Source organism: Athene cunicularia, assembly GCF_003259725.1.
Source record: "Athene cunicularia isolate RWA chromosome 10 unlocalized genomic scaffold, athCun1 chr10_part1, whole genome shotgun sequence".
NCBI classification, from domain to species: Eukaryota; Metazoa; Chordata; class Aves; order Strigiformes; family Strigidae; genus Athene; species Athene cunicularia.
Window position 1 is genome coordinate 675441 of NW_020799112.1, and position 23337 is coordinate 698777.

Consider the following 23337-nt stretch of genomic DNA (forward strand, 5'->3'; position numbering starts at 1 on the left):
GGGAAACTGCTTTATTCCTCTGCAGTTAATACTTCCACCTCTTACCCGGTCTACCTAAGACTGGGCAGTATGTCTTACAGCTCCTGTGTTCTCATGCCTTCTAGCTGATCTTTGTCTATTTTATAGGTTTTTGTAACAGGTTCCAGGTATTTTTGCACAAGGTCTGATCTATAGACAGCAAGTGAACTTCCCTGTGATAACTTTATCTCAGAAATATGTGTGGCTGCTGATGAGATTTCAGATCCGTTTTTACAGCTACAGCAATAATTTGTCATCTCTTCTGTTCTAGAGCAAAGTCGTCGAGACGACTTAGAAGCCCTTGGCCATATGTTTATGTATTTCCTCCGAGGCAGTCTGCCCTGGCAAGGATTAAAGGTAGGTTTGAGCTTTAGGTTTTGCCCTTTGAAACTTTGCCTGGTCTCTGCCCAAATGAGAATCTGATGGGGGAAACATTTGCAAAATCCAGCCAGAAATGCTGTCCTTTCCTTCAAGTCTAATGACAAGGCGTTAGTTTTACCTACAAGGAACGTTTTAAGATAGAAATATGTTACCCGTCACTTCAGGTTACCACTAGCTTAGCTGACTTGGTACAGGTCCGAAGAGAAGATCCATTAGCGGCAGATGAGCAGCTGGGACAGAGACAGCAGTGAGAGCTGTCGGAGTAGCTTTGCTGTAACGTGAAGCTGCCCTGAGCTGGAGTGTGGTTGGGACACAGTGGTTGTTTATGAAATTAAAGTCAGCACACAGTCCCGCAGCTGCGTCTATGAAATGTGTTTTATAGCAGGAGGAGTGTGATGAGTTTAGACGTGCAGATGGGCTTCAGCTTGAAAAACTGGTTTTCTGGCAGAAGTATTGAGCTTGGCTTTCCTCCAGTGACACTGGACACTCAGTGCTTAGAAGTTTATGAAATGTCATGTACAATGTGGAGGGCTGCAAGCAACTGAGTTACAGCAACAGCAGCTAACATCCATCAGCTGAATTAACTAGTAAGTCGTTTGCTGGCTGTGAAGCTGCTGGTACCTGCATCTTCACTTCTCCATCACTTTCCTGATGATTAAGCTGCTGTGTTCAGCTTTGGAATTGCAGTGAGTGAAGGGATCGAATTTGATCAGATTAGGAGGTTTATTAATGACGACAATAACTCCTGTTAGTACTGCTGGAAAAAGGAGACAAGCTTATGGGCTTGCACACTGCTCAGCAGAGTGCTGCTGTGGTCAGGGGCAGTGGCTTGTGTGATAGACCTTGTTAAGCTGTTCTGTCACCATCTATCCAGAGTTATTCTCATCTTAGCCTTATCAGACATGTGATAGAAATGTTGGTGACAACTCAAAAGCAAAGAAAGGGTTTTTCAAGCATGAAAGTCATTGTGAAAGAAGTCAGAATCTCTCAGACTTTTAAATTCGCACCTCTGTCAGTGTGTATTATTCTATTACATGTTTTGTTTCTGTCTTAATTGAACTCTTCTGCTTTAAATTAATCCTGTATATTATTCTAGAGTAATTCCAGGTTTAGACAAAAATCTATAAAATTTCCTCAGTTCAGTGCTGAACTTGATAAGAATTAGTTGACTGCTCTTGAAGTTCTGCATTTTTTTAGCTCCAGAACAAACATATAGCTTGATCTAGAATATGGCATCTTCACTATTCCAGGTTTCCTCAGCTTACACTTTTGGTCTATACTGTCAGTGCTAAACACTAATATGCTGTTGACAAGGTCTAATTGTCATATTTTGAAATGGAGGCCAATAAACCTCTTCTTAGGGTGCTGATTGGAGCAGAGTTCTCTGCTTCAAGAAGGATTTAGGTGGGAAATCTCACTGAAAATTGTTTCCTTTTTCTTGATGACCGACTGTTTAATCGGTGTTGTCTAAGTGATAGACACTTTGGGGGTGAAAGGAGAGGCAGTATGGGAGTAGCATGGGATTTGGGAGAAGTGTGACTGATGTAAACTAGTTATCTATGTGGTGCCATTCTGTTACAGTAAACCACAAATTGCCATTGCAATTTATCTGCTTTCACAGTTGTTTATGAAGGCATCTTGGTTGCCAGTGACTCTAAGCCTAGGACAGGATACTGATGTGCAATCATAATATATGCATCTTTGTTTTCTTGTCCCATGAAAGGCTCACTGTACAGTCCTCAGGACTGGGCTGGTAAGAAATTAGTCTTGTAAGACACTAACAAGTGTCCTTCCATCCATGTACTGAAGATGTTTTGAATGTGTCCTCAGATATTCTTTGCCCATAGCACGTAAAATATACAGTGAGAATTAAAACAGGGTAAGGCAGCATTCCTACTAGTGTCCTCTAGGATACCGCTCAGTTACAAGTTAACATCTTCTGATACCACCCAGAATCGGTATTAAATACCTTGTTTTTCTTCCCATACAGCATGTCGTTTATCACATGGTTGAACTCTTTCTCCACAACTGTTTTGTCTTTGTGCGCTACAGGCTGACACGTTAAAAGAAAGGTATCAGAAGATTGGGGACACAAAGAGAAACACTCCGGTTGAAGTTCTCTGTGAGAACTTTCCAGGTAAAGTCCTGATGGGACCATTTGAGTGCAGTTGAACATACCTTGTTGAATGTGATGGTTCTGAACTCCTCTGACAGGAAGTATTTGGACGATGTGTATCCATTATGTTGTTCCTCAAGCTGGCAGACAACTGAAGCTGCCGCTATAAATTAGTGGGGCTTGAGAGCTTGTGGCTGTGGGTTAAAATGAGCACAAGTCTTCTCATCAAGGATGCTGCACAATGCCCAAGTGCCTCGTGTTCCTGCTTTGCTTCTTGGCTTCCTTCTAAAAGAGGGCCTTGTTATTTTCCCTCTCACAGATGACCGTGTTGGATCTCCTGAGGGAATTCTTTTCCAAATGGAAGATTTTACAGGTGTTAAAATTGTAGGTGGCCAGCTTAGAAAATGAGGTGATGTGTCTGTCATTGAATTCCACATTCTGACAACAGTTGTAAGGAGAGTGTTATTAAAGGTGTGCTTCTAGCTAAGCCCAGCACCTCTTCTGCAGTTAAACAAAAGTCTGCCTTGAAGCTAGGAGAGCAAAGTATAAAGTTAAAGGGCCTCCTCAGGTACCCTGTGGCCTTCACAGGGTGGTTTTGTGTTTTGTCTAGGAAGCAGGAATCCTTACGGCAGGAAGAGCACCCAGGTCCCCCCAATTAGCTCCATTCCTGTAGGAGCTGTTGTGTCACATGGCTCCTCCTCAGTGTGAGGAGCAGCAAGCCTAGAAGAGGACCATTGTTCATTCAAGTCATGCTAATTCCTCAGATGTTTTTGCATCCAAAATCTCCCGAGTTCCAAGCAGAACAGATTCAGGTTGGCTCTTCTCATCTTTTTCACCAATACTCCTTCCTCAGAGCTTGGTCACACCTGCAGGTTTGGGCTGAAGGGAGTAACTTACTTCTATTCCTTGCTCACCTGAAACCTGTTGGTCCTCCACCTTTTAGAGATACTAACAGGAAGAGGGGATCACCTTTCTTCCCCATTTTTTTCTTCCTGCCTCTATGTGACACGCAAGCTGCAAGCCACAGACAGAGTTGAGTATTGATAAGCAAGGGTGTTCTTATTTTTGTTAGCTAAAGGCAAAAACCATGCTGGTACAGCAGCTGTACTGCAGTGCGCAGACTTGCACCTCGTACTGAACTCTGCTCAAACGTCTACCTTGGCTTAGGTGTGAGCCAAGGGAGAGCTGGGAAGGGGCAGAACATGAGTTACCCAGGGTTCAGTTCTCTGTGCATGCAAAGTACAACCCAGATGCAGGAAGGCAATGAATTAGGTTAACACCGAACACTGTTCTGTGTGTGCCAGGTAAATGAATGTTGGAGCCTCCCCTTTGAAGTCCTGTTTTGACTATTCAAGGCTATGACTGATGTACTGATGCTGGGCAGCACAGTGTTCTGGGCAGCCAGACCCTCGTTGTTGCTGGAGCTCAGGGGTGCCACGGGGTGCCCACCAACATCTGCTTTCTTCCCCAGATGGAGTTGCTGTAGCTATTAAGTGTCAGTGTGAGCAGATGTACACATGAGCATCCTGTTGGCAGGTTCAGTGAGTTGGCATTTATTGTACAGCGTGTTCTAGTGTTTGTTTTTGTATAAATGTATAGAATAAAACTATCTGTGGAACTCAGATTTGAGGTGGAGCAGCAGCTCTCTGGAGCAGAGGTGGGACTTCCATTTTTGCTTGAAAAGTGTGTAAATTGATTTGCATTGTAGACTATTACTAAAACCCACTACTTTTATAGGAAAAGCCAGAGATAGCACCAGCAGCCCAGACAATTCTCTCACAGTATGATGCTCAATGCTAAAACACAGACCCTAGTTTAAAACAACTTGTTCAGAAGATTCAGAATAAAAGCAGACTATTATTGTTAGACTTTGGGCAGGGCAGGAGAGCTCTGGAAAGCTGAGTGAGATTCATACAGCAATAAAAGACTGTTGAGTAGGTCACTGAGGGTGAAGACATTTGGGATATTCTCAGCTTCTGCAATCCGGCTCAGCTGAACTTAGCGGTGCCTGGACTGGTCACTGGTGATCTGGACCTTAGCCCAACTTTAAGCACCAACTTTGGTGCCATGGGAAAGCCTCGTTGGAGGTAATTGAAAAGCATATTTCCAGTATGTGTGTCAGCTCTGAGAGGCCTGTAAGTGATGGAGCTCATGCGAGAGCAGAACTGATGCTGCCACTTTTTTCCCCTTTTCCAACAGAGGAGATGGCCACGTACCTCCGTTACGTTCGGCGGTTAGACTTCTTTGAGAGACCAGACTACGATTATTTACGAACCATCTTCACAGAGCTGTTTGAAAAGAAAGGCTACACCTTTGACTATGCCTATGACTGGGTTGGGAGGCCAATTGTAAGTTGTCCCTGCAAAATACAGCTTCCCCACCACCTGGCTCTTTGTTCCTGATAATCCCAATTAATACCAGTGATCTTAGGATCAAATCTTTCACTCTGTTCTCTACCTAATGTGGGCTCAACACAGCGAGATGTCCTGACATTTTGTTCAGGAGGTTCTTGTAGTGCCTCGAAGTTTCCCTTCCCTTCCTACCTCTTCGGGCTTGCCCTGATGGGGCATTAAAACCTGATTTTCCCACTTGTGTCCTCTAGTCTAGCACAAGATTTGAGACCACTATATAAAGACATCCGTCTTAAAGCAGGAGAGCATACTTGCTACCTCAGCACTGAATGGTGGAAGACCTCTATAATCGTTGAGTTCTCATCGAGACTTACGTGACATCTAGGCAGGGCTCTGATGGGTGCTCAGTGAATAGTAAGAGTAAACTGGTTCTGAGCTCAAAGATCGTGGATCTTACACTACTCCAGAGGCTGAACCAGCTCTTTACGGCACATGGCAGGGAAACATGGAGTAATCAAGCTCCATTTAGCAGGTCCATGACACCAGATGGACCATAATCATGATCCTGTTGCATCACTTTGAGTATAAATGGCTTTTGACAATCAATAAGACTTTGGCCAAAATAGTGTCATGGTGAAATCTGATAGAAAAGTCTAAAGCTCTTCCACTGGCTGTCACTGGTGTTTTGTGTTGTTCTGCTGATAGCCTTCTTGCTTGTCCGGTCACCACATACCGGCAGTGGCAAAGGTGTCTGTAAATTAATTGTCACTGGTGCCAGATCAAATGCATTCAGTGCTAAACTTGGTACTGTTGACGATGATTTACCGTCCCAACTATATTTAGCATTACCAATGTTTACTGTGCCCAAAACAGTACATCTTCATAAGAAATCATTCCCTTTGTGAATCATGATTTTTCTCCTCATTTTTGTTTAATTACAAAGGCAATTGATAAAAAACGCCTTGTAAGACAAGCATGCTATTGCTGACAACTGCAGTGGTTGCTATGGAGATTTTGATGTTGTGAGCAGGGATTATGACTTTGGTGAGAACAGAGCAGATGAAGCTTTAATTTTAACACATCCTGTTTCTATGCAAGTGTGATTTTTAAAAGTGGCAAGACAATGAGATGAGGAAAACAAATGGGTATATTTTCAGTTGTTAATAATCATATGTGAGACACATTAGGTGTAATCTGACACTGATACAGATACCTAACTATATCTTTTTAATTTTATACAAGATGTTTGGTGCTGGTGTCCAGCATCAAATCACATGTCCATCAAATCACGGGGATTTTATAGCCCTAGCTGTAATTTTCCTTGGTTATTGTCAGTACCTTTGGGCAGCATTTTGATGTTCTCCTGCTTGTACCTGATAGGAGCCAGCCTGACAAGTTAGGTTTGTGCATGCATGTGTTGAGAGAGAGAGCAGCATCTTCAGCATTGGCTTCATGCTAATGAATGCCTTGTTTTCCAGCCTACTCCAGTGGGATCTGTTCATGTCGATTCTGGGACGTCTGCAGTAACGAGAGACAGCCACATCCACAGGGACCGGCCATCACAGCAGGCCCTTCGCAATCAGGTGTGTTGCTCACAACTGCTTTGGCAGTGCCACGTTATTTGGCACCTCTCTGAATTCTTCTTGGTCTGGAGAAGCAGAAGCCATATGCCATTAGAGGTGGCTGGGGCTGATTCTTGTCTTGGTCATGGCAAGCACAATTCCTGCTTAATATAGAGACTGTGATTTGAGCAGAATTTTCTCAAAGCAACAGGTTGCTGAAATACTGTATCAGCCAGCAGAATTCCTTGGGTTTGTGAACCAAGTGGAGTACAAATTGGAATGGATCACTTTTCTGTAGTTTGTGGGTAAGCTGTTTAAGTCAGCTCTCCAGCCTGATCAGACTATCTGACCTACCTGCCCAACAATGTTCCTTTGGGTGCTTTTACTCATAGCACATTGACCATGGAGTAGACCAACAGGTTGTGGCAATGGCAGCCTGCCCCCAGGTGCCCTCTTCCCACAGAGCGTGTGGCTGCAATGAGGATGTGCATGTCCCACGTTCACACTGTATATCCTTCTTGGGGTGTCCAGTTCACAGCGTGAGTGTTGCAGAGCATAAAAGACTGGCAGGGCAGAGTACCTCAGAGGAGCTGGGCATCATGGTCCAGTTGAACTGCCAGTTTTTGAATTTGAATTTCCTCATTTTTTTCCTTCCTAGTTGTGTTTTGTTGGTGTTTAGAGTTTGGATTTTCTGTATTAACAGAACTGATCAGAAGTTCAGTAGATCTCCAACTGCCGGCTCCTAGCTAGAGCTGTTGGTGCTCTTACTTCCCAGTGAGTGGTTCTGGGCTTGCTTTGCTCCTCTAACCGCTGTGTGCTGTTCTAGCTCCTTGTCTGCCGTCTCTGCTCCCACTCAGCTCGCACAAGCTGGGGTACATGGGTGCAGAAGCAAGTGTGAGATGTAATAACCTGTCTGGGCTCGGCTTTCCTCGTTCTGTGCAGCTGGGCTCTGAATGGTAGAGCAGCTAACATAGACTAGAATACCTCTCCAGCCGTCAGCTACAATCAGGATGAATACCCCTCATTAGAAGTGTTGCTTGTAGGAAGCTGGATTGTTTGAAGCATGTGTGTAGTACTGTGTTTATGCATGCTCATTAGTGTGGACTGGTTTGTGAGTACTAGTAAAATAATCTGCTTTAATATATTGCCCGATTAATGCATTAACCCCCCCCTTTTTTGGGTGGCAGTCTCTAGTTGTCTGCTTTGACAACAGACCTTTGTGCTGTTTATGTATAAGGCATCTTGTTTCCTTTAACGGACAATGACGCCTGGCTTCATTTTCAAGCATGTTAGTTCACAAATTATAGTATGTAGCCCGAAGAAATCTGTCCTAGTCCCAGAATATTATGCAGGCAGCCTTCAGTCCTTGTTCTTCTGAGCCTTGCAAATAGTCTTGATGCTGTATTGCATAGCAGCTTTTGTCATTTTTTTCACCAAAACATTACTTAGGATACTGAATTATTATCCCATTATGCAGCGAAAATCAGTTTCTTCTCACCAAAACATAAACAACTCTCTTCCAAGGGATGTTCCTTTTAATTATTGAGCAAACAGTTTCTCTGAAGGAAAAAATAGAAAAAATAAGCATCCGGAGAAGTGAGTTGAAGGCATAGTTTTGGGTCAAGTGACTGCCTTGATCTCCAGGTTTAATTGCCGCCTTTTTGTTCCTGAATGTTAACAACTCAGATTTTCTTTTATAATATTTGAGTTCCCAGTAAAGGTGCTGATGAGAGAGTGATCTTTTTGTAGTCTTTTCCTTTAGGAAGTGAAGATACTTAACTGTCAAAGTGAGTATCCTCCCCCTCTTGTCTTTAGGTGCCAGTCTTGTCATTTGGTAGCTGGTAGGAAGGGGATGAGTGTTAATGGGAACTTGATGCTCTCAGATTTCATGGGCATCACTTCCTCAGTGTCACTGCTTGGGTTGCATTGGGCGGCTCATCTCAAGCCTACTTCAAAACTAGTTTATCACATACTTTGCTGTAGAGCTAAAAGAGAAAAATCTGTCTCTTGTGGCTGCTGGAGCCTTTCCTAGAAATTGCTCCTAGGCAGAAGGTTGCATCTAACGTTGATGTAGCATGGTACTACCTTCATGGCCTGGGCTAGCCAAGTGACCTGATGGCATAGTGCTTTGGAAGGAGCAGTGCTCGAGATCTGTCTTGCCCTAGCTTTTAAATTCTCCAGCTGTTCATCATCTTGTGACTTGAAGCCATTAAAAACATGTTTGAAGGGAAGTGCTTCTCCTTTGAATGTCACCAAGTACAAAAAGTGTAAGCAGCGTCTTAGTCTTAGGGAAGGTCGTGTAGTAAGATTTAACTGGACAAGCCCACCTCTAAGGGAGATACTACCTATGAACTGGATTTGGTGGCTGCTTGGAAGGAGGAGCAGCACCATGGGTCACTCTGGGAGGGAGTCAGAGGTCACGTGCAAAGGTAACAATAGCAAATGTTCTATAAAATGCAGGAAACTTTTTATTCTCCTACTTTTTGCTCGTGCTCTAGTTGAGTGACAGTTTACTAGTTAGTGTTGCAGTTCATTCAGAGGTTTCTGGAGTCTTTCTCTGCCTCTTTTTCTTTTTTTAACAGTGGCACTAAGCCCTGTGGCTTCTTTTCCTCTGACCAGGCCTTGGACTCATCATCCATGGCTTCAGGGAGTAACACATAGTAGTGCTGGGGAAAGGCAGGGCCTGTGAACCTCTCTTTGGTTAGCTACTTCAGCTTCACTGCTGATAACCTGGTGGTTATTCACTCAAGCCTCTTGTTTCCTGGTGAGGTCCATGATGTCTCTGTTCAGCATCCCTCCTGCCAGCTGTGGGGACTCTGCTGCTCTGCCCTCTCTTCTTACAAATTTGTGCTTCAGCTTTGAAACATTTGCTTAAATTTTTTTACAGCATCCGAGGAAACACCTTTTAAATGTGTCCCATCAGTCACTTCAGGCTTGACTCTGTCCTCTACTGTTGGCCTGAGGCCAACACAGATCTACCTGTTTGTCCTACACTTCCCAGTTTTGGGAAGTGCTCCTCCAGCTGATTGGTTGGCTTTAGGTGCTGAGATCCTTGTGGGTCCTAGGTGAATGCTGGATGTTTTGTCATGAAAGCTGGGTGACCTGTAAGGAGCTTCACATGCAAGTGCAAAGTGGTTCTTCTAATAAAACAAGTAAAATTCTAATAATTTAATTGCCTATGCTTTGCATCTGTTGGGGATAAAGAAGAAACTGTTAGCGAAAGTTTCTTATCTACTTTTCTGCAGAAAACCAAAAAGCCACCAACCCTCTCTCTTCAGTCAAGCAGGTGTGGTGGATGTTTCCTTCTGCACTGTACAGGTGAATCAGTGTGTGGAACTGGCTTTTGGTAAAATAAAATGTGGCTTTGTTTTATGTCGCAAATTTGAGTTAAAAAAATATGTATTTTAGGGAGGTCAAACTTGTGTATCCAATCTTGCTGCCATGCCAAGTGCTCTAGTGTGTGACCTGACAGATGTAGTTAAGCATACTGTTAGTCTGTTTATTTCTGTGCTGAAACCCATGGAAATGAAGCCATGTAAAGAAATAACTTCCTGACTAGATCTGAGCTTTCTCTTCATTTAGCAGCTAGAGGAGAAGAAATCCACTCCTGCAGTGGATTACTGTAGACAGCGCTGAAGTGTAAAGTATGAGGTCCACTTGGTAAAGAGAAATTTTAGCCCAGCTAAAAGTTAAATGCCTTGCTTTTTGCAAAGACACTAACTCACTAACAAACACCCTTTTATTTCTTCCCTTCATTCACCTTCTGCCCTCTCTTCTATTTCTCTTGTGCTTCTGAACCTTGTGAGCAGGCATCATCAGATCGCCGAGGGGAGTGGGAGATCCAGCCAAGCCGGCAGACAAATACCTCGTACTTGACATCTCATTTGGCTGCAGATCGGCACGGAGGATCAGTACAGGTACCTCTTCCTCCTAATGTGTACAGCCTTGATGTGAGAATTTGTGTTAAATCCCCTGAATTCTCCTCAAACTGCAGTAACATCATGGTCAGGAGAGCAGTTTTACAGCTGGTTGGGTCCTGTCCTGTACGTAACGCTCAAGCCATGAACGTTTTGTGGGACCCAAGCTGTGATGGCCAGTATGGTTGCTGTTACCACTTCAACAAAGCTTTTCCTCTGAGAGGTGTTTTGAACTCAGATTTGTCAAATTGAACACAGGAGTGTATATTAGCAGGTCTGGTCTATAAAGCACCATACTATCCCCACCTTGGGGATGCTCTTAACTAGTAAGAGGCAGCTGAAATAAGGTCTGTTGCATATAAACCCCATAACGTTAGGAAAATAGTGCAGGCTTGATAGATGAGGTTCTGCTTGAATTCCTGTTGCTTAATGGAAATCTGGGGATGTCAGCCCAGAGAAATGGATGGTGGATGGCTGGTGCAAGTAGGCTACATAGCAACATCTCCCTCTGAGTGGAGGGGAGACATGTTGAACAGCCACTGCAGTTGCAGGGTGTGGTGACCATGTTCACTTGCTCCCCGGCACATTTGCATTTTAGTTTTGGATCCAGCAGCAAGACCAGCACCAGTGTAAGGGCATGGTGGCTTCAAGCTGGGTCTCTGGGTGACTGCATTGTGGAAGGTGGATGAGTAGAGGACACACGGCAGTGCCAGGCAGCATTAAAGGTGGCATTACAGCTAGATTTTTAAATTTCTGAAAAGACAGTTTATGAAACCGTATCTGCCTCTGGTCATCACTTCGGCTTGCTAAGGGAGTTTCTTGCACTACTGCCAGAGTAAGATGACTGGACGTGCTAGAGGGAAGATACAAGAGTCATTCAAGCAAACAAAAACTGTCTAATATTGCTGGCAGGGTGAACTCTTCGGCAGCGGTTTGCCTGCGAGACCTGACTAGTGCCAGACACAACACTTTGAAAATTGGCTCTGGTGAAATGGGAATTAGTGCCTGGATCAGGACAGAGCTGAGCTGAGGAGAGACAGATAGTGCAGGCTGCCCCTGAGTGAAATACAGATTAGCTTGAAATTTTTACTTATTCCTAATACTCGTTTGGATTCAATTATTTTTGACTTGATTGGCCACGTTCCTTTTTTCATTTAAAGATATTTTACGGAGTATCAGAGAAACTGAAAGATAAGGAGGAAGCAATATATGTGTAGCTCTGATGTCAGATGCGAGCAGGCAGTAAACTGGAGAAGCCTTCAAGGCCAGGTTGGGTGGGGCTTTGAGCAACCTGATCTAGTGGAAGATGTCCCTGCCTATGGCAGAGAATTTGGACTAGATGATCTGTAAAGGCCCTTCCCAATCCAAACCTTTCTGTGATTCTATAAATTCAGCTCTCAGTAAGTACAGAATAGGTGGGGGGGGGTTTGGGTTTGGCTTTTTTTTTTTTGTCAGGGGAATAGTTTCCTTGCACAAAGCCAGCATGAGCTGTGTCTCCCCGTGAACAGTGCTCTGCCAGAGTAACTACAGCAATAAGGCAGTCCTAGTCCTAATTTGACTGGGAGGCTTGCCTACCTAAGCAGTTTAAAAGCCTGTATGTGCCACTGTAAGCATTAAAATTCTGCTTATCTGCAGCCAAGAACAGGAAATCTTCTGCTGTGCATGGCTGCTGGGCTGCAGGTGCTTAAATTGTTTCTCAACAGATGTTCAGCTCGCGCTGAACCTTTGAGAGGTCAGTAGCTTCAAGTGGCCATTTCCTTTAAGGCATTGGTTGAATTTGACACATCAGAATGAAGTGATGGCATGTAAAAAAGAGGAGGAAAATCAAAGCCTTCTGTAAAATGAAATTTAACAGGTATCTGAAGAAACTGCGGGAAGGTCACTGGGATAGCACGATTAAGTGCTGGCGTTTTGCAAAGTTGGGGGGGACTCTAGAGAACCTGGGTGGGCCTACAGTGTGATGAGTCTGGGAAGGGGGGTGTGAAGAGAACCCAAGGGGTTGTCACTCGAGGACAGCTCTGGAACCCACATGAGCTGAGTCCTGACCTGTCTGGGCAGAGATGGGCCACAGGGCTTAATCTGAAGAAACAGCAGGTGTTCGTAGACCTTAAGTATTCAAAATGAACATGGACAGATGCGCTTAATAGCGAGAGGACATCTGCTTCAATGGCTTCCTTCTCTTCATCTCTGGTGGTTAGGTTGTTCAGAGCCACCAGGAATACTGGGTAGCACCTCAACCCCCCTCCATGGGAAATACCTCTTCTTACCTTGTAGAAAAGTGAAGAGGTATAGCAGGAGAGGAACCACATGTCATTACAGCTCTGCACCCAGGAGCATCTCCGGGTGCTCACAGGACATGCAGGAGCTTGTCCTGCCTTCCAGGTGGAGTGCACAAGGGCCGGCCAAGCTTCAGTCCCATACAGGCCTCTTGGCAGTTATTGTGGCAACAGAGCAATGATGAATTATCCAGAAAATTATGTGCTGTCCTGGCAAATGCAGAGCTGCTGGCAGCTGCGTATCTGGATGGTCATCCATAATATGGAAATGCTGAAGTAAGGCATAACATCATCTGTGAAGCAAAAAGAGATGAGAGACTGTATCAGTAGCTTTTGGGTGAGGATGTGGTTCCATAAGCTGGATGTATAAGGAGTGAGACTCTGGTGGCTCTGGAGTGACTTCTTCGCATGGTACTGGACTGAGTTGCTTGCCTATAAAAGCATCAGCAGAAAACAATCAACATAATAGGGTTTATATGTGAGTATAGGGCTGTCAGTAGTCTGCTCACTGGTGGCTATGCCTCCCAAAGCAGCATAGCCTCCCAAAGACACAAGGCCTGTGCTGGGTACAGGAGTTTGAATTAGTGGACACAGACACAGTCCCCTGCCTGCTGTTCTCCTTGGGATAAACCAGGCTGGTCCCTCCAAACCAGGCACACATTCAGAGGCATTCAAGGGATTTGACAGCCTGCTAAGAGGGTGCAAAGAGACAGGAGCAAACAGAAGTTGCTCTGTAGATTTCCCAGTCCCTCAGCATCCCTTGTCCAGGTGGGTGGAGACGCATCACATGCAGGGGCTTGGTTAATGGGGTCTTCATTTGTTTTTCAGGTGGTTAGCTCAACCAACGGGGAGCTGAACGTGGATGACCCGACGGGGGCACACTCCAACGCACCAATAACAGCGCAGGCAGAGGTGGAGGTGGTGGAGGAAGCTAAGTACGTTTGCTTTACAAACAGGCTTTCCACTGGTGTGGTTGTTAATCCTTCTCCTGGGAAACAAGTGGGGATGGTTACCCATGATGAAGTACTCAATGCTCATATCACATGCCCTTTTTCTTGCATATTGCTGCTTTTGTGCATGGTGCCTTCAGTGCTGCTGCTGCTGCCGCTGCTTCTTTTTTACACTTGTCATGGCTGGAGAACATAACTCGTACTCAGAGCATGTATTACAAGATAGACAGTAGCACAAATACCAAAGTAACATGAATTGATTTCAGGAATCCCCGTGAGCATCCCCTGTTCCAAAAGGAGAACGCGCTGTACTCTCGTGCCGAGTGTGTAGGAGTAGCTTGAGCACAGCTTGACGAAAAGAGTGTTGGTCTGAAAGTTAACACTATTTCTGGCTGCAGGAAGTGCATGCCAGATATCCAGAACGGTCCTAAAGAAACTCTTGCAGGGACAGGTAGTTCTCTCCATTAATTCTCTTGGTGTAGCCCAACGAAAGCTGAGTGAGAGAAACCAGAAACAGGTCTCCTGCTTGTGGGGAACACTGCTTCCTGAGCTCTCCTCTGTAGCTTGTGGTCAAGAGTGAGAACTGATGTACAAAGTTGCTGCTTTGACCATTTTGGCCTTCCTTTGCATATGTGCTGCATCTGGCACCATCATGTCACCTTTTGCATGATCCTCGACATGGGACCTTCTCGCTGCCTCTGAACTAGACCAGGACCCAGCAGGTCACAGTGTAATCCTGACACTCCTCGGATGAGAAGTAAAGCAGCCCCAGGGCTGCCTTTGAACCGGTCGGTGCTGTGACATTGCCCAACTGCCTGGTTGTAATTAGACTAGATGATTGGTGCTGCTTGTCCCACACTGTTTGTCTTAGCCTTTGTGGGAACCTCTGTTAGGAGGGTGAAGAGGAAAACTGGCAGGCATGAGGAAGGGTGTGTTGATGGGAAATGTCCCTAGATACATGTCAGGCTGAAGCCAGTGCCAGTTGTCCCGAAGGTCTTCTGCTGTCTATTCCTCTGTCCCTCGGGACACACTTCTGCGTGAGCTTTCTCGCTGGTGGCTGGCCTGGGCATGATCCTGGCAGCAACATGCCTGAGCAACAGATACACTTTCTCCTCCCAGCCAAAGGAGTGAACCTTGGTTTTGATACCAGCTCCTCATAAAGTACGGCGGGGTGGGAGAGATCTTGAGGTGCAACTTGCAGAGTGGGCAATATTCCTCTCAGATACAGGTAGTGTGGCCTGCAGAGACCACTAGTTTGGCATCACAGGCTCTGTCTTGGTCAGAGTGAAGTGGGTCCCTGGGCACGTGGCTTGGGTTTGCTCCTAGGATGGGGCAAATTGCCACCCTTAATGGTCCTCGATACAACAACCCAGTGCAAGGAAGAGTCAGCTTTTAAAATGAGACCACCTTCAGCCTGTGTTTCTGCAGCACCTTGTTCAGCACAGCCAGGGTCCAGACCCCGCGCCCATGTACAGGGAAGATGTCAAAGGTGAAAAGGAGCACACAAGGAACACACTGCCCAAGCCATTTGCAATGCATGGAACTGTTCTGCCTCCCTCCAGCCCTTGTTTGTGTGGTGCCAGATTGGTTTTGGAGGTGCTGGGAAGCAGAGCACCAGCTGCTTTGCACTCACAGGTTTGGAGTATCTTGTAATTCCCGGGTGTAGTCCACTTGGTTCCTCTTGTCACAGGGAGGGCTGGCTTCATCTTCCCTTGCATCTGTGATCATAAATGTCCTCAGTTTTATGAGGAGGGCAATGGACTTTTGGATTCTGCTCTGCAGTAAAGTTGGCCAGAAAGAGCTAGAAGGAGCTGGAGCTGGGACTCAGTGTTTCGAGACAAGATGTGATAGCGGAAAGGTCTTTCCCTGGCACTCCTGGCAGGCAGAGGGGCTGTGCAAATGCTTCTGCTTTGGGGTACGCTGGAGACAAGCTCCTGATCCCAGCTGTGGGTTTTGCTGAAGGGCATGTCCCAGGTGTAGATCCATCATGTGGCCCTTCTGCTGCTGGAGCTGCAGGTGACGAGCAGATTCCTGTCCTGGTGGCCCTGAGCCCCTTTCTGGATCCCAGCCCCAGATAGGAACTTCATGGGACCAGTGCCTTCGTGGAAAACAGGGGGTGTTTGTCAGAGACCTCAAGAGCCTGGAAAGTGTGGCAGCTCTCAGCGGCACCGTGGCAAGGGCAGAGGTGGTATGAGGGCTGGGGGCGGGCGGTGGGCAGGCATGGTGTGTGTCTGCCAGTCTGCACTGCATGTTTGCATGGCTGCAGTGACATGCTTTCATCCCACCTCTGTGAACTAATTGCTCTTTCTTCCTTTCTGTGTTTTTTCTCTACACTCTCTGTAGCTGCCTGAAAATGCTCAACTTGTGGTGAGTCCCTCTCTCCAGTCCACATGCAAGGGGGAGCGGACCAGACTAGACTGGGGTTGGCAAAACCAAACTGATCAAACCCTAAAAAGGCACAAAGTCAAAGCCAACCCAGAGCTCTTTTGATTTTAGGACTGTGCTGAGGACCACATGCAATATTGGGGAGGGTGTGGGCTATGTCTGAGCGGCCGCATGAGGCCAAGCAATTCGGTTGATCCTCTGAGCTGGTGGATGCAAAAGATGGATTTTAATCCTTTTCTATTTGGCTTACCATCTCCCCCAAACTGTTACGTCCCTGAGCAGATGATGTCTAATGGAGTTGGGCAGAGTCGGGACCAGGCTTGCCAAGCATCTTGCAGGAATTCCTCAATCAGATGGTTACGAGGGAAAAAGCCTGTGCTGGGTATCAAGGGGAAGGGGCCAGTCACTTCCTTAGAGAGTCTTCTCTGAAGAAGCACAGGCCAGGGCCTGTATTGTTAGAGAGGATGGAAAGATGTGGCCGTGGAGTCCTCGTTAGTGACAGAGCCCCAGCTACAGCCCCTGCATGGAGAGGGTGGATGTGAGATGGCTCCTTTCCAGAAACCCTGCAGCTGTCAGTTGAGGGTGCGGGTGAACTGGCTTCTCTGGGAGAGGAGGAGTGGAAGGGTTGGGATTAGCATCAGTCCAAGTCCAGCTCGGTTTTATCAGGGTCTTGAAGATGTAGTGTCCTGGTCTCAAGTTGTCCCACGGAGGTGTTCCCTCCCTCCCTTGCCCCTTGGGGAAACTGTACCCAGTAAGCAGAGGAGCAAGCAGAGTCTCACTTGAGGTTTTAGGCCCCAGGGAGGGCTGATGGGTGGGAACCGCTACGGAGTGAGGTGACAAAGCCCGTGTGCGGCGAGGAATGTCCTTGCTGGATGGAAGACTGACCGCCTCTGCCCTGCTCTCCATAGGCATTGCCTCCAATACCTCTGGCATCTCTGGCTTCTCTGTATGTCATAGTCTGGGGCTGTTCTCTTGGGCATTGTCTGCATGCAGAGAGATCACGTTCTGTAATTGTCAGCCTGCCTTATTCTTTTGTTTTTGTGTTTCGCCTCTGCCTGTCTGAACTGCCAGGCCTTCCTTTCCTGAACCCTTCCCTGGACCTCTGAGTAAGAGCCTAAAAAGACAGTTACAAGGAAAAACAGCCAGAAGTCAGTCAGCTCCCTTTGTTCGGTGCCCAAGGAAACAAGTGCTGCTCAGCCCTCTTCTTCCCTTACCCGCTGCATGCAAAATCGTAACTCATGCATTTTCCATCCTCTCCCCATAACGTACTCTCCCTTACTCACCATTGCCTGAGTCATGAAGGAAGGTGGCTGCTGTGGGAGAGAAATACTACGACAGGTTAAAGCAGGAGAGGGTGGCAGGTGGCCTGGGACAATAAAATGCAAGACCAGTCCTGAGGTGGGGTGGTTAAAAGTGCCAGCCATGCGCAGCAGCGTGGGTTGGGTGGTGCTTCAGACTGCACGCTGCAAACATCAGGTTAGGTGGGTAGTGATGGAGTTGTCACAGGTCACTCTGAGCCTGTGTTCCTGCAGGGACAAGTGCTTTGTGTTTTGTCTCATTTCACCTCCAAACCGGGCCTGTTTAGCAACCTAAAGACAAATCATGGATGTTAAACTTCCTTTGGCCCTTAGTCCACGCAGGCCAGAGGAATGTGTGGTGGGAGGTGGCCCTCCTCTTGCTGCGGCTGTTTGAGCTCTCCATGTTGTAGAGGGTGTTGGTCTCCCCAGCAGAGAATCTGTGCTCGGCTCACAGGGCAAGGGTGGTCACCCAGCGCTTACACACCCTGTAATAAGGCTCGTGCATCCAGGGGCGAGCACCTCCTGGGGTGCAAGTGAGAATGAATCTGTTCCTCTAGCTCTGTCTAGAGGATAGAAACTTAACGCTGACATTTCAGGGCCTCGAAGCACCCAATGGAAAATACTTTGGAGAAGTTGTTACAGTGTTTTTGAACGCTTTTGATCTGGCTGTTGGTAAAAGATGCTTGTAGGAAAAAAGGGTCTTTGCATACTCACATCTGCTCTTGCTGCTTAGCCAGGCATCCCTTCCACCAGCCTGAAAAACTGGCCTTTCAGCATCACCTTGGGCTTCTCTGGAGATGGCTGTCACGACAGGAGAAAGACACGTAGCTCAGGAGCAGAACTCACACAGAACGAACACCTTTCTTCTGTGCGGAGGATTCCTGACAGTGGGCAGAGGATAGAAGGGTAGACACGCCTTAAATGCCAAGTAATTCTGTAGGAAGCCAACAGGACTAGAAGACTTTGGGCAACTGCTTTCAGTGCATCCCACAAGTGAAACCACCACTCTTCACGGTTCAGCTGCGATGGGCGTTTTTCTCCCCACCTCAGCCTCCACTCTCCATCCTTCTTGCTTCCCCTAATTCCTGGGCGCTGTGCACCTCCCTCGCATTGGATGGGGGAAGAAGCAGGGGTTCTGCATACCGGCACTGAATGATTTATTCAAGGTGGAAGCTCTGGTTATCATGAAAGGTTCAGTAAAGAAACCTGGTCCCTGAGCCGAGATCTTTTTGAAACTTGTCTTTTTAGTGAACGGTGGTGAAAACTGTGTGTCTCATAGCTGGGAAGAGCAGCCAGGGCTTGCCATCCCAGTCTGCTTCCTCTGGGGTTCGGACAGAGGGAGCAGAGCACCTGGATCCTTGTTTTACTGCTTTACCAGCTGGGATGGCTCCTCTGTCCCTGCCCCACTCGAGCCTCAGGAGGGAGACAGCCTGATGCTCTGGGGTTGCGCCCTGCTGTCGCCCAGAGCCTTTGGGCATTGGGATCTCCCAGCATGTGGCTAACTTGCCTTTGCTGGTCTGCCAGTCCGGGCTGGTGGTGGCAACTGTCCACCAGCACCTGCCGGCCATGCAGAGGGTCAGCGGGTCTGCCAGGGCCTCGGGCCGGGTGCGCAGAGGTGCTGTTGCATGCGGCTGAGAGGAGGGAAGCCCGGGATGGCAGGGGATCTCCCCGGGGTGCTGGGTGTGGGGCTAACTTGCCTTGTCCTTTGTGCCCCAGGTGCTGCTGCTTCTTTAAGAGGAAACGGAAGAAGACGGCTCAGCGTCACAAGTGACCGGTGCCTCCTGGGCCTTGCAGGAACCACCGCGCCTGCAGCTCCTGCCCTGTCTCACTGGAAGGGGCTTCTCTTTAGGGGGGAGGAGGAGGCATAGGAGGAAGAGAGAAAAAAAAAAAAAAAAAAGTGACATTTTAAACCAAAAAGTGAAGAAAACGTTCCAAAACAAACCACTCTGGGGTGGATCTGCTGAATGGTCTCCCTCGTTCACTCCAAGCCTGAAGCTCCTTTTGGGACCAGGACTGTGGCTGGCTCAGGTCTTGGTCGCCCTGGGAGGGGGGCTGGCTGGCTGACCCTCCTTCCCGTTGTTTACGGCGAAGGCATCCTTCACGCAAACCTGAGGACTGTGCTTAGTTCCTGCTCACTTTCCTCCCCTCCCTCCCCTGTGCTCTCTGCTCCTCCATCCTCCTCCCTCCTTAATTAAGCGAAGAAATACCATAGGCTTGATTGGCTGTCCAGAGGGCAGGAGGATGCAGTGCAGGCAGGAGAGTTTCGAGGGAGAAGGGCCTGACTGCTGCAGCAGTAAGAGACAGGTTCCCTTTGCGGCTCCTTGGGAACAGTTACACTGTAATGTGCAAGCTGTGAGAAATTTGCAATCTACTGTTCCAGTTAGGTTTTTTTCCAGGCTCCCTTGACACACTTCCCTCCTCTGACGGTAACAGAGCAATGTGGATTGTTTTAAAGAAGCTGACGTCGTTGCACTTTTTATTATTTTTAGCATTTACAGATGCACATTGTATCTGTGGATCTCTGCGTGGCCGCACAGTGCCAGCGCAGACAGACATTCAGCTGGGAAGATGGTGGGGTGCAAAGAATGCCCTCGAGTGGGGATGTCGACGACATCCATACGACCCTCGTGCCAATCTGGGGTTCCCGACATCCGCCTTGGGCCATATGCTGAGGGAAAGCATACTTGAATTTTCAATCACCCTTTCTAGCTGCCAGTGAATGTCCCTACCATGGTTTCCTATGCGGTGCCTGACCCAGCTGGCCAGGAGACGCAAGGCTTTGGCAGGGGAGAGCAGCATCAGCTTTGCTGAGCTGGAGTTTGCGCTGGCTTAGGAGGTAGACCTGGATTCAGGTAACTGGGAGGCAGCTGTTTCCCAAAGCATTTCTCGCTGTGGGCAACTGGACAGCCTTCTCCTATCCCTCCAGCAGGATGGTTGTGAACACGTACCTTCTGTGAGAAAACATTAGCAGGAGCAAAGCTTCCCCGGCGAGGGAGAGGATACTTCACTGCCTTAACACTGATTTCATCTCCAGATGGTCAGATAGGTTTGACTGGAATAGCCTTCACGTCCTCTCTGCGAGCATGGGTCTGGGGCACGTGGGACGCCATCCCACCTCATAGGAGAAGCCACGGTTCTCGTGCATCGCTTTTGAGCCAAACCAATAGCTAGCAAAGGGCTTGGGGCACTTTGCACATGTGTAAAAAAAAAAAAAAAATCTTGCATCCTGCTGCAGCGATTCCAAACTCGGAGAAGGCCTGGGCTGCCTGGAGATTACTGTAGATGGGGCAGGGCTTCAGGAGAACTTGAGCAGCTTTTGGGGAGATTGTGAATAGGTTCCTTTTACTTTGGCTTTCCACATGTGACACCTGACCAGGCTGGGACTGTTCACTTGAGGGACTTCAGTTGTCATAAACTTGGGCCTGGCTCACCCCAAAAATCCCAGAGAGCATGAGGGGAAGAAAGGCAGAGACTAGATCTCATCTTTTTATTATTTTAATGATGATCTGTGTAGCTTGGAGTTTGTGGAGTTCCACTCCTGGGAGGTTTGATTCCCCTGGCTGGGCAGGAGCAGGTTAAAGGGTAGGAGATCATGCTGGGTAGGGAGCTTCTGGGCTTGCTCTTTGTGAATCCCTGCAGCAGGGTGGAACAGCCTTGCTCCCTTGCCGGGATCCCCGTGGGGCATCTCTTCGCCATTCTCTGCTGCGTTCTCTCCATGCCTTACCCCGACGAGCGTGGCTTGGAGGCACAGAGCTCTCTGCTCATGCACCCACCAGGAGATGCGTGCACCCCACTTCTCGTTCCGCAAAGCGCTTTCCTCGAGCCATGCCGTGGGCTGAGGCTTCGCCCGCTCGTCCCCTCCTGCCAGAGGACAGGGACTGTGGCCACGTTTCCACCCTTCTCTTTCTGAACTCCTCCGCTGCCAGTGGTTCCCAGAAGCCCGGTGTCTCTGATGCAGGCGTTCCCCTCTCTGCTGTAGGAAACCATGGTTTGGCATCTTGGGAGGGGGGGCAAGGGGCACAGGCGCTCCCCAGGAGCAGTCCTGCCCGCTGCAGATGGAACCAGGCCCTGAGATGCTTCTGTTGCTGCCCTCCCAAGCCCCACTAAGTGCCTGTCACCAGAACTTGATTCCTTCTGCATCTCCTGCCGTGTTTGGTCATTCCTCGCTGCCTCCTGTCAAGGAGCAGCTTGTAGTTGCAGCATATGTAAGTGTTTGCAGGGTGAGGGAGGGCGGGGGGGAAAAGGGGCCATCTCAACAGTTTTTGTTCTTAAATGTTTTTTGTTTTTGTTTTTGGGTTTTTTTTAAAGTGAATGTATTTGATTGTTTAGAAACTTTCCTGACCTTGTTTTTAAGTGGGTTGGTTTGAAAGCTATTTCACAGTGACCCACTACCGCTTCTCTCTGGAGATACGATGTTCTTTTAATCCTATGATGATGTGTTTGTAGGGGAGGACTGTCCCCCCACGGCATGCTGGTAATGCTCACTTGTACCAAGCCCTCTTGCACTATAATCGTACGTTGGACTCTTCAAAAGGGCAGATATGTGGGGTGGCTTTTTTTTAAAAAAAAAAGAAAATAAACCAGGTTAACAGCAAGTCCTGTGCTTGAGGAAACCGCTGTCCCCAGGGAGCTCGGAGGTGACTAGGAGACACAAGGCAGACTGAGCCAGCCATGCTGTGGTAGGAAGCAGGGCATTAAGCCAACCTGGGCCAACTCTCCTCTCCTCGATGGAGGCCGTTAGCAGCTGGGAGACCCCAGGGGCGTGAGGGGAGGGCACTCGGGCCCACGGCGGGGGCACTGGTGCCATGCTGGTCTCCCCGATGTAGCTCTCCCACGGTGTGGCCCACCAGCGTTGCGATGCAGTCTTCTGAGGTATCAAGTGAGATAATTTTTTTTTTTCAATAAAACATTGCACTGCTGCATTGTTCTCCATGAATAGATGTATTTATTACCTCTCCCTGACAACAGTGTTTGTATTTTTCTTTCCTTTGCTTCTGTTGGGCACTCTTGGTAGCCCTCCTCTCCTGTGAGAAGCTCAGAAGCCCTCCTTTGAGAGGACAGTGCACAGTGTGGCATCTTACAGGACTTTGTGCTCTACAGCCATGGATGGTTCAGCCCCACAGAGCTTGGCCAAGGCATTATGATGCCAATTTCTCATCTCCCTGTGACTGTATGTTCCCACTTCAAGCCTGGGAAGCAGAATGGCTAAACCATTGATTACTTGGGACATAAAGCTGTGAACCACCCCAAGACATGCTGTCATGTGGCCCCCACGTCTCTGAAATAACATCTACAGTATCCCTTCCCCAGGTGGAAGGGCATTGTGTACGCCCATCTGCTGGCTGAGGGTCTTGGGCTCCAGCCGAAGCAACCACCAGCCCAGTCCCTCGATACATGCTGTGCTGGCAGCTCTGCCTGTGTGGAAAGGTGGCAACGACATAGGCCCAACTCTTGGTGCCTCGAGTGCCACCTTCCTGTGCCCGTCCACTTGCCAGGACCTGGTGTAGAAAGCAGCACCATACCGCTTTTGTGGAATTGACCACCAGGATTGGGATGTTTCCCAGTGTGCAAATAGATGCTGCTTATTTCTTCTCAATACAGAGAAAAATGTTAAGGAGATGGCACCTACTGGCCCAACATGGCATCTTTTAGAAGCAGCTTTCACTGTATCTAGACAGGGAGAGGACCTGCAGCACGACTCCCACCCTTAGGAACTGCTTCATGTTGGGATCTCTGCTGGCACGTTTTTCCTCATTTCACAGCCTTTAACTTGGTACCTTTAGCATGAACTTTCACTTCCCCTGCCTAAAAATTACTCTTGGGACCGCTGCACTCTGAGAAGGAAGACGAGACCCTCAGGCTTGTTTCCCTGACCCTTGGAAACCCCCATCCCCAGCAGGCTCTCCCCCTAGGGGTCTGTATGCTGGGCGATTGACGCTGGACATCATCGATTTGTGTGGCTGTTAAAAAAAAAAAACCTCCCACACGTGCGCCCAAGTGCAGCGTTTGTGAGGGGCTGCGAGCCCTTCCGGGTGCTTCCAGGCTGCCACAGCCGGGGCCGACGGGAAGCGGGGCCTCCCCCG

The 23337-nt window shown here is 48.0% G+C and overlaps 2 protein-coding genes across 3 annotated transcripts in view; one reads left to right on the top strand and one right to left on the bottom strand.

The window, feature by feature from the left end:
• CSNK1G1 (casein kinase 1 gamma 1) overlaps window positions 1–21835 on the top strand; it is a 91592-nt gene extending 69757 nt beyond the window's left edge. Inside the window, exons 7-14 of one of the 2 annotated variants that reach the window (XM_026855610.1) lie at window positions 290–375; window positions 2452–2536; window positions 4715–4863; window positions 6345–6449; window positions 10238–10345; window positions 13450–13556; window positions 15915–15938; window positions 18971–21835. In XM_026855610.1, the coding sequence (XP_026711411.1) occupies window positions 290–375; window positions 2452–2536; window positions 4715–4863; window positions 6345–6449; window positions 10238–10345; window positions 13450–13556; window positions 15915–15938; window positions 18971–19025 (719 nt within the window). In that variant the 3' untranslated portion in view covers window positions 19026–21835. The remainder of the gene's footprint in view (window positions 1–289; window positions 376–2451; window positions 2537–4714; window positions 4864–6344; window positions 6450–10237; window positions 10346–13449; window positions 13557–15914; window positions 15939–18970) is intronic. The other variant, XM_026855611.1, reaches the window with a different exon arrangement.
• Window positions 21836–21839: 4 nt separating this feature from the next.
• The window catches only part of SNX1 (sorting nexin 1), a 16131-nt gene continuing 14633 nt past the window's right edge, over window positions 21840–23337 (bottom strand). The window contains exon 15 of the mRNA XM_026855981.1: window positions 21840–21998. Coding sequence (XP_026711782.1) covers window positions 21840–21998 — 159 coding nt within the window. The remainder of the gene's footprint in view (window positions 21999–23337) is intronic.